The sequence below is a fragment of the Kogia breviceps genome, chromosome 13 (assembly GCF_026419965.1).
Source record: "Kogia breviceps isolate mKogBre1 chromosome 13, mKogBre1 haplotype 1, whole genome shotgun sequence".
Taxonomy (NCBI): Eukaryota; Metazoa; Chordata; class Mammalia; order Artiodactyla; family Physeteridae; genus Kogia; species Kogia breviceps.
In genome coordinates this window covers 89070808-89082956 of record NC_081322.1, presented here as the reverse complement: position 1 = coordinate 89082956, position 12149 = coordinate 89070808, and the positions used below count along the sequence as shown (strand labels likewise).

Genomic DNA, 12149 nt, shown 5'->3' with positions numbered 1-12149 from the left:
TGACTCAGCCGTCTAGTTTTGGCCAGTGTAAAACATTTACAGTAAACAAAAACAAAGCAAAGCCCTGAACAGCCTGGACCTCCCACGTCTCCCTCTCCACGCGATGCGCCCCACACGTGGCGCTGTGGTTCCCGCGCTGGTCCCGAGCTAGCGGACCTGCTCTCCGGCACGTGTAAGGGGCAACTGCGTACGCAGCCCACGCGCCGCTGCTGCGCTCCTCCCGGCGCCCAGCTCCGTTCAGGAGGCTGCGGGCCCGGGCGGCCGCGGGGGTCGCGGACGCTGCAAAGGCCCACGAGATGCAGGCGGCACGCCCTCGGACAGTCACCTGCCCGCCCGGAGTGCGCCAGCGCGGGTGCCTGGCAACCGCCAGCCAATCGCCGCCGGGCCTCGGCCGTTTTACGGCAGCAGGCCTCGCCCCCACGCACAGCCGAGGGGCGGGGAGGAGGTGTGCGACGAGCGCGAGCCAATCCGTGCCGCCGCCTCCCGCCCTGCGCGTTCCCATTGGCCCAGAGCCAGGCGGCGGGCCGCGACCGTATGGTGGGGCCGAGCTGTCGTGAGGCACGCCGGCGGGCGGGTGCGGTGTCCGCGCTGTCCGCTCCGCCGGGTGTCATTGGTCTCCGAGGAGCGGCGCCGAGGACACCGCGGGCGGCCTGGTGTCCGGCACGGCCATGGCGGGCGCGCTGGTGCGGAAGGCGGCGGACTATGTCCGGAGCAAGGACTTCCGGGACTACCTCATGAGGTGACGAGTCCCCGGGGTCGGACCCGCCGAGGGGTCCGGGGTGCGGAGCCGACGCCTCCGGGACGAGGGGCCGCGAGGGTGCGGGCAGCGGGGCGGGGATTCCGGGGCGGCGGGTTGCGGACAGCGGGGTTGGGGCTCCTGGCCGCGGGGCGGGAGTCCAGGCAGCCGGGCGGGGTCCCGGGGTAGTGGCGCAGGGGGCTCCGGACAGTGGGGCAGCGGGGCGGGCCGGAGCCCCGGCGGGGGGACCCCCACCACGGAGCGGGCGGGCGCCGAGAGCGGGCCCGGTCCGGCGAGTGGGGCCGGGGCTTCGGCTCGCTGCATCTGCTCGGCAGGTGTGCGCCCAGGTGTGCGGCAGACCTGCCCCGGGCTGGGAGGGCGCGTCCTGGCATCGCTCGGTGTAAGGTGAGCCGCAGGTGCTCCTTTTCCGCGACAAGGGCACTGAGCCCGCCGGGTCGACCTCGCCCTTCGGATTTCGCAGCTTCAGGACGTCAAGCGTGGGACGGAATCAAATGTAACATACGAATATTCTGCCAACCAAGGGCATACTTTTTAATATTCTGCTTTCCGTTAGGTCTTTATTTCCAATGAGAAAGAAAAGGGTAGTGGCGGGATGAAAAGCCTGAAGACACTTCCTATATTTTATTTTATTTTTTGGCTTTGCCGCTCGGCGGGCGGGATCCTAATCCCCCGCCCCCCAGGGACCACCTGCGCCCCCTGCATTGAAAGCTCTAGTCTTAACCAGTGGACCTCCAGGGCAGTCCCACTTTCTGTATTTTATTTTTGCCTGTAATCTTGAGATGCCTGCTTTTTATTTCATTTATTTAATATAACTTTAAAACCGTTTTATATAGTTTATTTAAGTGTATACATTTTAGTTTTTCTTTGTGTGATTTTTTTAAACCTAGGTAAGTGAAGGGCTGCAGTATTTTTCAGCAGGTTAGTGTAGTAAAGAGGTAAAGTGACGACAGCTGAGGAGAAATAACTATCCATAGGGTACAGTATGAAGGCAGCTTCATTTTACCAGTAAAAATTTTAAAAAAAGATTAATTTTTTTAAATTCTGAATTTTATTGCAAATACTGTTTGCTTGTAATTTTAAAGGGCAGTAGGGTAAGAAAAATAATTGTCTGCCACGTGGTAAATTTGGAAACAGAAGCTTCACTCTTGACTTTCCAAAAATGAACTTTCTGTGCTTGCATAGGACCGTGATTAATTAGGATAGATGTTTAGTTCTGTGGAGCAGAGTATGTATCAGATTAATGTGCTGGGGAAATCTGAGGAAAATAGTCATGGGAGGCTGTGTTCTTAGTCCCTGCAGTTAAGTTTCTCTATGACTTCAAATATTACCTTAGGTTTTTACTAATGTTTCTCCTTTGTAGGAGCCTTCCTAATAGTTAAGTACAGCTAAGGATAAAACTGTATGATGTAATTAAGAATAAAGTCTTATCCATATTAGAAATATGCTGATGGTTACCTAACGTTCTTTTACATGAATTCTTTACAGGAAGAATTTGTAAAATGTATGTATTTTCAAGGAAGAGAGTTAGCCCTGCTTTTCTAAATTTATGGGTTTTTTTAACTAGACAGGCGTCTGTGAGCCAGGTATTTCAATTGAATACTTTGATATATGGTCTAACCTTTTTTCAAAGATTAAGTTCATGTAGCTTTAATGTTTACATGCCTTTTCTAGTATTGCTTTAATTGTATGAAGCTCTTACTAAATGAGGAAAAAAAGAGAATTGCAGTGTCCAGGAAAGTGCTGCCAGGTAGGACACCCAGCTAGGATTCCGAAGAATGACTTCTAGCCAAGGGATCCTCAGCAGTCAATCCCAGTGGACTTTTGTTACCCTGTGAAATGGGCTTAATGACAGGGCCCTATCTGGTTGGGCTGTTGAGAACATTAAACCAGATGAGGGATGTGAAAATACTTGGAAACCCCAAATCACCACGTATTTCTATTATATCTTGCTATTTTTGTAGCAGAAACATTTAAAAAAGTGTACTGTTATGGGAAAAGTTAAAATCTTAAGTGTGAGCGTTACAGAACAGAACTTGAGTCTGTGCGGCCGACACACAGCAAAGCCAGCCTCCTGACACTGCTTGTGGGGAAGGGAAGCGCAGCGCTTACTGCAGGGCGCCCGCCAGCCAAGGAGGAGGGGCAGCTCTTGCTCCAGAGACGCAGACTGCCAGATGGGTTTCAGGGAGGGGTTTTGAAGACACATTAGGAGTGAGCGTTGCAGGGCGCGTGATCAGTTTGTGACTTTCTTCTGACCGGTAGGTGGTGAGGTAACAGGGTGATGTTTTGGGAATCGTAATGTCAGCCTTCTGGTTCCAGCTAGACTGAAGGCTACTTCTTGCGGTGGGAACGTACTGACCATCCTCCGCCTCGGCGGGAGCCTTAGTTCCTGCAGAACAACTCAAAGATATGTGTTAGATTGATCTGTGTATCCCTTCAGGAGGAACTAGGACTCTGTTTTATCGCTGAACTATTGTTTAAGCTATCATTACTTTTATTGCGTAACTGCTTTTCCTTCTTCCTGCGTTCCCTCACTTCCCTCTTTAGCAACTGCTTGAGTCCGCCCTTGGGAACTTGGGGAGGGCCTGGGAGGCTAAAGCCTTTTTCTACAACAAGAAACCGGGGACACAGAGGGAGGGGCTTTTGTACTCAGGAAGGCCCTGCAGGGTCCGGCTCAGTTTCATGAGGCGTAAAGCTCTGCGATTTTGACTTGGAAATACTTCTGTGGACTGAACAGACGAAGTGAGATGTCCGACTGGCCTTGTTTTCCCTGCTGCTCTTGGCATGATTGAGAGCAGAGCAGTGATTGAGTGAGTGGGCTGATATCAAAACGCTCAGCAGAAGCTCTTTTATTAGCTTTTTCTCCGGAAAGGAATCACTTCTTCCCAGCATTTGTTAGAGGACCGTTTCCCCTGTTTGTTCTTCTATGGAGTCTTCTTGCCTACAGACCCTGCTTTGCTTTTGCAATAACGCCATAAGAAGACAATTTCATATTCTCTTCCAATCAGAGACGGGGCCCTGGGCCTTCTCACCTCGTCCGTCGTTAATCATTTGCACTCCTGAATGACTCAAGCTCTCTAGTGTTCTTTTTACAGCCTGCCTAAGGGGTGTAGAGGTTTTCCAAACTAAAGCTGCTCTAGAATTTTAAAAGTCATTTTATTAACAATGTAGTTGAAGTTTTTAGCAAAAATTTAAAGTCATATTTTACATAGATTATAACCTCCTGTCAATTACATTTTATGGATAAGACTGAAATGTCTTTCTTACTAAAGTGAATTTCCAAGTGTATTTTTAAATGTTGATTTTTTTTTTTTTTTTTTTTCATCGAGGAACAGGAGTTAAAAGAACAGGCTCTAACCAAAGGCAGTGTGGACTTTGATTGGATCTGATATGGGAAAAAACAGCTATAAAAGGCATTACTGGGACAACTGGGGCATTTAAATTGGGTCTTAGTATTAAAATATTAAGTAATTATTAACAGTTTTTGTTGGATGTGATGGCAGTATTATTACACGTAGGTGATGAGTTTGAGTGATGGGTTTGAATCCCAGCCTTTTCGCTTTCCAGCTGTGTAGGCTTGGACGAACTGCTTAGTGTTTGTGCTGTGGTAGCTGTTTGACAACACAGCATATAGTGCTGTGTATACTACGGAAGTGAATGTTCTATTTTCATGGTTTTATCAATGCTCCATGTTTAATCCCCGGGTTCCTGGTACTCCTTTTGATGCCTTCCATCTTTCCTTGCACTGATTTCTTCTTACTTACTTGAATGAAAATCTTGAATCAAGGACTTCCTGGATCTCTGTTGTCGTTTTGTTTTTTTAAATAAACCATTTCCTCACATACGTTATTGGTGGAGTAAAAGAAGATAGCTCTCTCTTTTTTGCTCTTCTTCTGTTATTCTCCCTCCTGAATTTTGGTTAAGAAAAATAAATTAGAATGATCAACTAAGTTTTGAGGTAGGATGTATGTTCTAGTGACTGAGTCAGTCAAGGTCTGTGTATATTTATCCTAGAGATTTACTCCCCTCCCTCAGAGAAGTGAACGGATGTATATGCGCACATATGTATTTGGATATATGTGCAAAGAATGTTTTCTTAGGTGGAACCTAGATCACGAGTATTTGAAAATCAGTTAATCAGTCAGCATGATGCTCTTGTAAACCCGAAGGGAGTCGGCTGTTTGCAGTGAATTTTCTGTAGTTAATAAGGTTATCTCCGTTCTAAGTTATTTTAACTTCTTAGTTTCCAGGAGAGCTTTAAGAATTTATATTTACTACCCAAGTGAGAAGTTGCAGTGGAAAACAGGGAGTCTTTCACAAGTTATAGGATATTAGAGCTGGAATGGACCTCAGACATCAGATAGTCCAACACTTCACTTGCCATATGGAAAAACAGATCCAAACAAAGCGGAAAAGTTGAGACCCTCTGGACGCCGAACCTGTGAAGCGAAAACGGGAATATCGGTTAAGATTTAAAGGGAAATGGTGATGCACAAAAATGGTTTTGAAAAGACCGTTTCAGGTGCTTTCCTAGCACCTGCTTTTCCTGTGTCTGCCTCCCTTCCGTGCCGAGCTGCTAGCGCACCTGCCCCCGGACTTACTTCCCTGCCGTGTAAATGACCTTCAGAAAGTTACGGAGGCTGAAAGTGCTGAAGCGGAACCGGCCACGGCAATCTCTTTTCTGCCGCCCAGTTCAGTGTCGACCATCTAAATACAGCCGAATACCGCACATTCTGATGGTTAAAGCTCCCTCTCATCTTAACTTGAACTAGAAAATCAGGTAAAAGTTGCTGAGCGTAAATGAAATGGTGGTGAGCATTTTCAGCCCATAAGAGAGTTGCAGAGTGTCTAGACTTACCTCCAAGCCCTACCCCGCTCTGAGTAGTGATGTAAACAGACTGTGCTAGGCTGTCGCTTCGATCCTTTTAGTACTGGATAAGCAAGTTGTAAATTACCTAGATTACTGACAGCACTTTCAGAGAAAGCTAACAGTTACTGTCAGTAATTTTAGGAAAGGAAGAAACAGATTGGCAATGCTGAGAAGACATTTAAGAAAATAAAAATGAGCTTAGAAGAAACCTGGAGCCAACCAAACAGTATTCCAAGTTCAGAAGCAAGAGAGGGTAAAGTTTATTCAGGGCAGCCGTGCTCCTCTGTCACCTCCATGGCCGTTCTTAACGGCGGAGATCGGTTTCTCCTGCACAAGAATTCAACGTCATCAGTGAACCAAGAAAACCCTTATGCATTTTGAGTTTGTTTTAACCTTCACTGAAACAAAATAAAGGCAGCATCCAAATAAAGAGAAAGTTGAGGGTATTTTCCACACAGTTTTAAACATTATCGCCCCCAGCTGCAGTTTGTGTTGCTTGTAAGTTTATCTTTCTTTGGAACAGAAACTAATACTTACTAGGAAGCTTTTGTTTTCTAGTTTGGCTCTGCACAAATATGCTTTTCAGATTTTTTGACTGAGTAGTTGATGCGTGTTTTGGACAGTTCTGACACAGAGTTAAGGGATGTTGAGTTGTGGCTTTTTGTATTTCCCAGGGATATTTAGAATAAATTTATTCTCAGATTGGCTTATCGTCATTAAACCACTATTAAAGTGATGTGGTCACTTTCACATAGCACTTTTGGGTTGAGCAGGGAATGACGGCAGAAGTTAACTCCTCCTTCACATTCCTTTATAGTCTGCCGGTTGTAAAATAGGCTGGAATTTGAACTATTGTACAACTCAAGCAACGAGTGCTGAGTTGAAAACTAAATTATCTCCGAGGTGACAATTTAGATTTTAAGAAATACATCTTTTAAAATATTTTTGTAGGAAAAAAAAATGTGCCATTGGTAATTTATAGATAAATAAAAGGCCTGTGTTCAGATCCTGAACACAGGAGAGTGACACCACAGGTGACTGTAGTCCGTAAACTACTGGATCCTCTGCCCTCTGACCTGATAAGGGAATCACCCTCTCTGCCGTCCAAACACTGTGCTCAGCTTGGACTTGCTGGGAAATACAGTCTTGGCAACGTAGTTTGTTACCGCAGTTGAAACATAATCTATTAAAACAATGCACTTAACACTGAAAGATGGACTCTTTCTAGGCTGTCCGTATCTCATAATAGAATCTATTTGAAGTATATTAGCATAGTCAACAGACGCTCTCATGCTGGAGATTAGAACCTCCTCGACCCCTACACATCAAAACAATTAGGGGAGCTGTTTGGACGTGACAGTGTGTATAGAGGATTTTATCATTTTATTTCAGTAATTCTTTCAGGAGCTGCACTTTTAAGAGTTTGCCTTATCAGAACAATTAAGCTCTATCCTGAAAAGAAGAATTGCCATCTCAGAAGTTAAAGTAATTCGACGTATTTCTGAATGGTATTAATTTTAACATTCAGGAAAACAATTCACTTAACATTAGAAGATTCTTCATTCATTCAGCAAACATTTTTTGAGTGCCTTGTGAATTCTGGGCACCACTTGGGCCAGAGTTTCAGCTGTGAACAGAATATGGAATTACATGCCTATTTTTAGGAGCTTACATTCTGGTGAGAGCCTGTTAGTAAGTAAAAATGGAGAGTCCGTCGCTGGTAGGATTCTGCAGCATCTTCTCTCCGACTTGTCGTTTGCAAAGAAAGGCCCCCGTGAGCCCGTGCGGTCCAGTCTGAGAGCCCCAAGCCCCCGGTGGCAGGGGAGCTCACGGAGGGTGTGGCCAGTCCAAGCTGAGATCAGCAGCAGCAGCGACACCCGCCGGATCTCGGAGCCTCAGTGCCGAAAAGGAATGTAAAATACCTCATTGCTAGGTTGTTATTGATTGCATGTTCAAATTAAAATATTTAGAAATGTTGGAATAAATAATAAAATTAACTCCTGTTGTTTTTCACTTTTGTTAACATGACTTCTAGAAATTTTTAAATTTCATGTGACTCCTGTTTGTGACTTGCATTATATTCCTGTTGGATAGCTCCACTCTAAGGATTAAGTTTACGCTTCATAAAATTAAGGTTTACTTTCATTAGGTCAAAGTTATTGACCTAATATCACTAGATCTTCTCAAGAAAAAAAAAAGAATATGTGCTGCTAGTGTTGTAGTTCTGTTACTGAAACTTGAATACATGTATGAGGTTAAAGTAACCGAAATCTTTCAAAGCATCTGATCTTTGTTTTTTTTCCCCGCATGTCTCTCCTGTCTGAACCTTGGTGACTCCTCACAAAATAGTACGGTAAGAACCTGTCGCTACTTCATATCAGGCTTCTGCAGACTCTCTGCATTGACAGAGTATGGACAGGAGACAGCCATCATGCCACATCCTTGTGGGTCCCGGGCGAAGGGCGCCTCCAGTGACCCCTTGGTCCTCCAGTTCCGCTCTGGACACTAACTTCTCTGCAGGACCAGTGCATTGACTGATGAATATCTGGCAGAGCACAGACCAAACATGTATTCCAGAAAAGGGAAGTGAGAACTGGAATCTTGTACTCGATAGAAAAGATGTATTATTAACTTTCTATGGTTAGATATTTTAGTAACTAGTGTTGAAATTATCTTTACCTTTTTTTGTTCTTTTTATGAAATATCTCTTAAGTCTATCTCAATGCTTATAATCACAAGTGTCTATATAGCCCTTAACTTGCAGAACTCCGCATCATATAACCCTGTACTCACCACCGTAGAACTCTGAATACTGTCTTGTGAGCAGAAGTCCCCCGGGCTGCCTCAGGTTTCAGATTTATACCGCGGCCTCTCACTACTTGGCCGCAGCTGTGAGCGCAGACGCCTGGCACGGCTGAGCCCCTCGGGGCAGCCCTGAGTGTGTGCATAACGCGGGGACCTGGGGGCCACCGTGCAGAGCAGAGCAGTGGAAGGTGATTAAACAGCCAAGCGATGGGAATAGCCTGACGTGGTCCTAAAAAAGGAGGAGAGGAACATCACTGGAGTACGAGGGAGCTGAAAGTGAAGGGACACAAAGGACAGGAAGGCAGACGAGCAGGTGGGTGAGGAGGGGTAGATACTCCATCACCAGAGGTCTGGAGGGTGAGGAAGGAGGAGAATGGCCAGGCTTCGTCTAGGTACAAGAAACATTAAAGTTTCAGCAATGAGGAGCTGAGACAAAATCCAGTCTGAAAGCAAGAGGACTAAATAGCCCCCCCAGAACCTCAAAGATTCTTTATACCAACTGTGCCTGAGGTACAGCGTCCATAACTCGGCTGTGAGATTCTGCGGGACTCACCATGCCGGCAGTAGAGCAGCTGTGACGGTTTTATAGCTATTTAAGGCAGAGGCCGCACGCTTACGTTAAACACATCATGTAAACGTTTCAAAATATTCTTAGATCCTGACAAAGGTAATTCTCACTTATTTTTCTTGCATTTCCCTGTTTCTCATTCTTACAAGGTTTTTGGATTTTAATGACTCTTGGTCAGTATTAGAAATGCAGGTCTAGAAAAGTATTTTGCAGTCTGCGTTTATCTTAAAATGCTCTGATAGGCAGAAATAAAGCACTGCTTAATGTTCTGAAAACTGAAAAGGGTCTTTACCCAACAGTGTGTGGTTTCCTTCATATTTTATTTTATTTTTTGTTTTTCACTTTTTTTTTGGCCGTGCTGGACGGCTTTCGGGATCTTAGTTCCCCAGCCAGGGATGGAACCCGGGCCATGGCAGTGAAAGTGCCGAGTCCTAACCATCGGACCTCCAGGGAATTCCCTCCTTCATATTTTAAAGCATTATTTGCAAATTGTACATAAATAAAACAATTTTTAATTTAATGGGGAAAGCCCCTGCACTTATTTCAACCTCAGGAGTTAAATTAAATTGGATATTGCTACTGTTCAATGTGGACAGCTTAATTTTGGTACCCTGGGATGGCCGTGGTCGTACATGAGAAGTTCTTGATCCATTTCTTAAATATAGGCTGTTCCTATTACTTCAAAATTAATTTCCAGTTTAATTTCTCATTATCTGGGGGTGTGAGTGTAGATTTTTAGGTTCTCTGATCTTCATATAGCTCATAGGAGCTGAAAAGCAATTCTTCCCTTATTAAGTTACTTTCTTCAGAAAAAGTATCCAACTTAGGGTCTGCATGTTAAGAGCTGTTGACAAATATCTTAATGAAAATTTGAAAAAAGTTTGATAGATTTAAACGTTACATTACAGAGAATGGTTGTAACAGGTTTAAGTTGTAGCAAGAGTGACTTGTGCAAGAAGTTAATCTCATTTGAAAATTCTCTAAACGGGACAGTCTGAGATTACTTAGTTGTGATCTGGAAGTTGGTGGGGACCCTGGTAAAGTGCCTGATCCCTTCTGGTTTGGGGCTCTCACCTTGTGAGAACTGCAGATTCATAGGCACATACTTGCACAACTGAACGCCTGCATGGTAACCTTCCCCAGTTAACTGCACGTTTCACGTTACTGTTTAAGAGAAGTTGTAGCTGTTCACCGCTCCGTCTTGACTTTTCCTCTTCTTTCTCTCCTCATTTTTTAACAGCACTTTTGGGGCCCAGTAGCCAACTGGGGTCTTCCCATTGCCGCCATCAATGACATGAAAAAGTCTCCGGAGATTATCAGTGGGCGGATGACATTTGGTAAGGATGCAGATTTGAATAATGGGGAGGGTTTTTATATATAAAATTACAGCGTAATACAGCTCCTGCTCACATTTCAAGTTTGTAGCACCAGACACTACAGTCACTATTAGAAAGTAACGTAAAGCGCCTGACGTCATTGATGGGTGTTACTCCACATGGTAAGGGAGAAGAAGGGTTACTGTAGTTGGAAGTGTTTATTAAGGTCCTGTTTGCCTTTCAGATTTAGTAGCCCTAGTTAAATAAAGAGTGTGTCCTCTTGAACTTTATTTGGAAAGAGGATCTTTAAGTTTACTTGAAATCCTGATATTTGAACATAGAACTTGTTGAGGGGATTAAGTAGCAGTTCTTTCAGATAAGGGACTGTAAACCACTCGAGGGGACAGAACAGGAGGGTAGAGCTGACGCCAGCTTACTGACGTTATGTTCCTTGACTGTTTAAGTAACAGAACACCTCACAGTGGCGCAAACCATGTGATGAGTTTCCCGCTCGCGGAAGCATTTAAGCAATGACTTTTACCGTCTGTAAAGGTTTGAGCAGAAGAGGTTCTTGTTTTGAGGCAGTTGAGCCCCGTCAGCCCTCGGCTGGAGGCTCTGAGTCGCTGTTCGCGTGTCCTGGCAGCTCTCTGCTGTTACTCCCTGACGTTCATGAGATTCGCCTACAAGGTGCAGCCTCGGAACTGGCTCCTGTTCGCCTGCCACGCCACCAACGAGGTGGCCCAGCTCATCCAGGGGGCGCGGCTGCTCCGGCACGAGTAAGTGGGTCCCGCTGATGCTTTGTGTTCCGAGGGGCTGGGGAGGCCTGTGTCGTGGGGTGGCGTGTGGCTGTGTGCAGCTGGGGAGACTTGACGCGGAGCAGGAATGCGCTGAGAATTTAAAACGGGGGCTGCGCCGTTGAGACAGTGCAATGCGAATCCACTTATTCAACACGAAAATTAGCATGAAATAGGGTATTACTGTTCTTATGACATCGTGACTTGAAATACATGTTAAGGTAAAGGTGTCTTCTTAAAGCCCTCCAAGGCCTTCCAGGCTGGCGGTGAAGTTTTGTTTCTCATTGAATGTGTGCTTCTTCCCAGGATGTCTAAAAAGGCCTCAGCATAACAATGGAAAGTGAAGAACCGGCTTTTTGAAGGGATGGCATTGCCAGCTGCTGCTGCCGCCGAGTCACAGATTCCATCATAACGAATAGTCTTGCTAAGAAAAATATGCGGAATGCTATTTTTACTAACCAGACTATTTTTCTAGAAATAGCAGGGAGTTCCTAAACCTACTCTCTGCTGCCTTACAAGTACTGAATATTTTACTTCTCTTCAGAAAGAGTAGCTCAAATATGCAATCAATTTAATAATTCCCAATGATGGTTTTATCTGCAGTAATAATATCTGTTAGAATTTCCTTAATGAAAAACTGAAGAGAACAAAATTTGTAGCCATCAGCATTTAAGTGCTCGGAAATCGTGACCTTTCTTTTCATGACCGTGAGACAGCTGACGGCTGGCCACTTGCCTAAAACCACAGCGTTTGAGAAGGTATTTGTACTTCCGTGCGGTGTGTATATTGAAATGCTGTAAATTAATGGCAATAAATGATTTAAATATTTGTCAAATGAGCATCATTAAATACCTTGTTATGTTTGTTAAGAAACTGAAGAACTATATCCCTGAAAGGTCAATGACAGGTGAAAAGCGGGACTCCTTGAAAATGATGAAGACGGCCAGGGAAGCGACAAGCTGGGGCCAGTTTCGGGGACGCGTCCACACTCCCAGCCACTCACAATGCGCCCTTTCAACGGGCAGACATTAGAAAAGGCACC

General features: G+C 45.2%; 1 protein-coding gene across 1 annotated transcript; it reads left to right on the top strand.

The window, feature by feature from the left end:
- Positions 1–528: 528 nt before the first annotated feature.
- MPC1 (mitochondrial pyruvate carrier 1) lies at positions 529–11942 on the top strand. Its single transcript, XM_059083320.2, has 5 exons — positions 529–739; positions 7974–7977; positions 10238–10334; positions 10957–11089; positions 11414–11942. Exons 1-5 carry the CDS (start codon positions 669–671, stop codon positions 11436–11438), a joined length of 330 nt encoding a protein of 109 aa, XP_058939303.1. The 5' UTR covers positions 529–668; the 3' UTR covers positions 11439–11942.
- The last annotated feature ends 207 nt before the right edge of the window (positions 11943–12149 follow it).

Coding starts and splice junctions, on each gene's coding strand:
- MPC1 (XM_059083320.2), top strand. CDS start 669: ATGGCGGGCGCGCTGGTGCGGAAGGCGGCGGACTATGTCCGGAGCAAG. Junction 10,335..10,956: donor CAGTGGGCGGATGACATTTG/GTAAGGATGCAG, acceptor GTGTCCTGGCAG/CTCTCTGCTGTTACTCCCTG. Junction 11,090..11,413: donor GCGCGGCTGCTCCGGCACGA/GTAAGTGGGTCC, acceptor GCTTCTTCCCAG/GATGTCTAAAAAGGCCTCAG.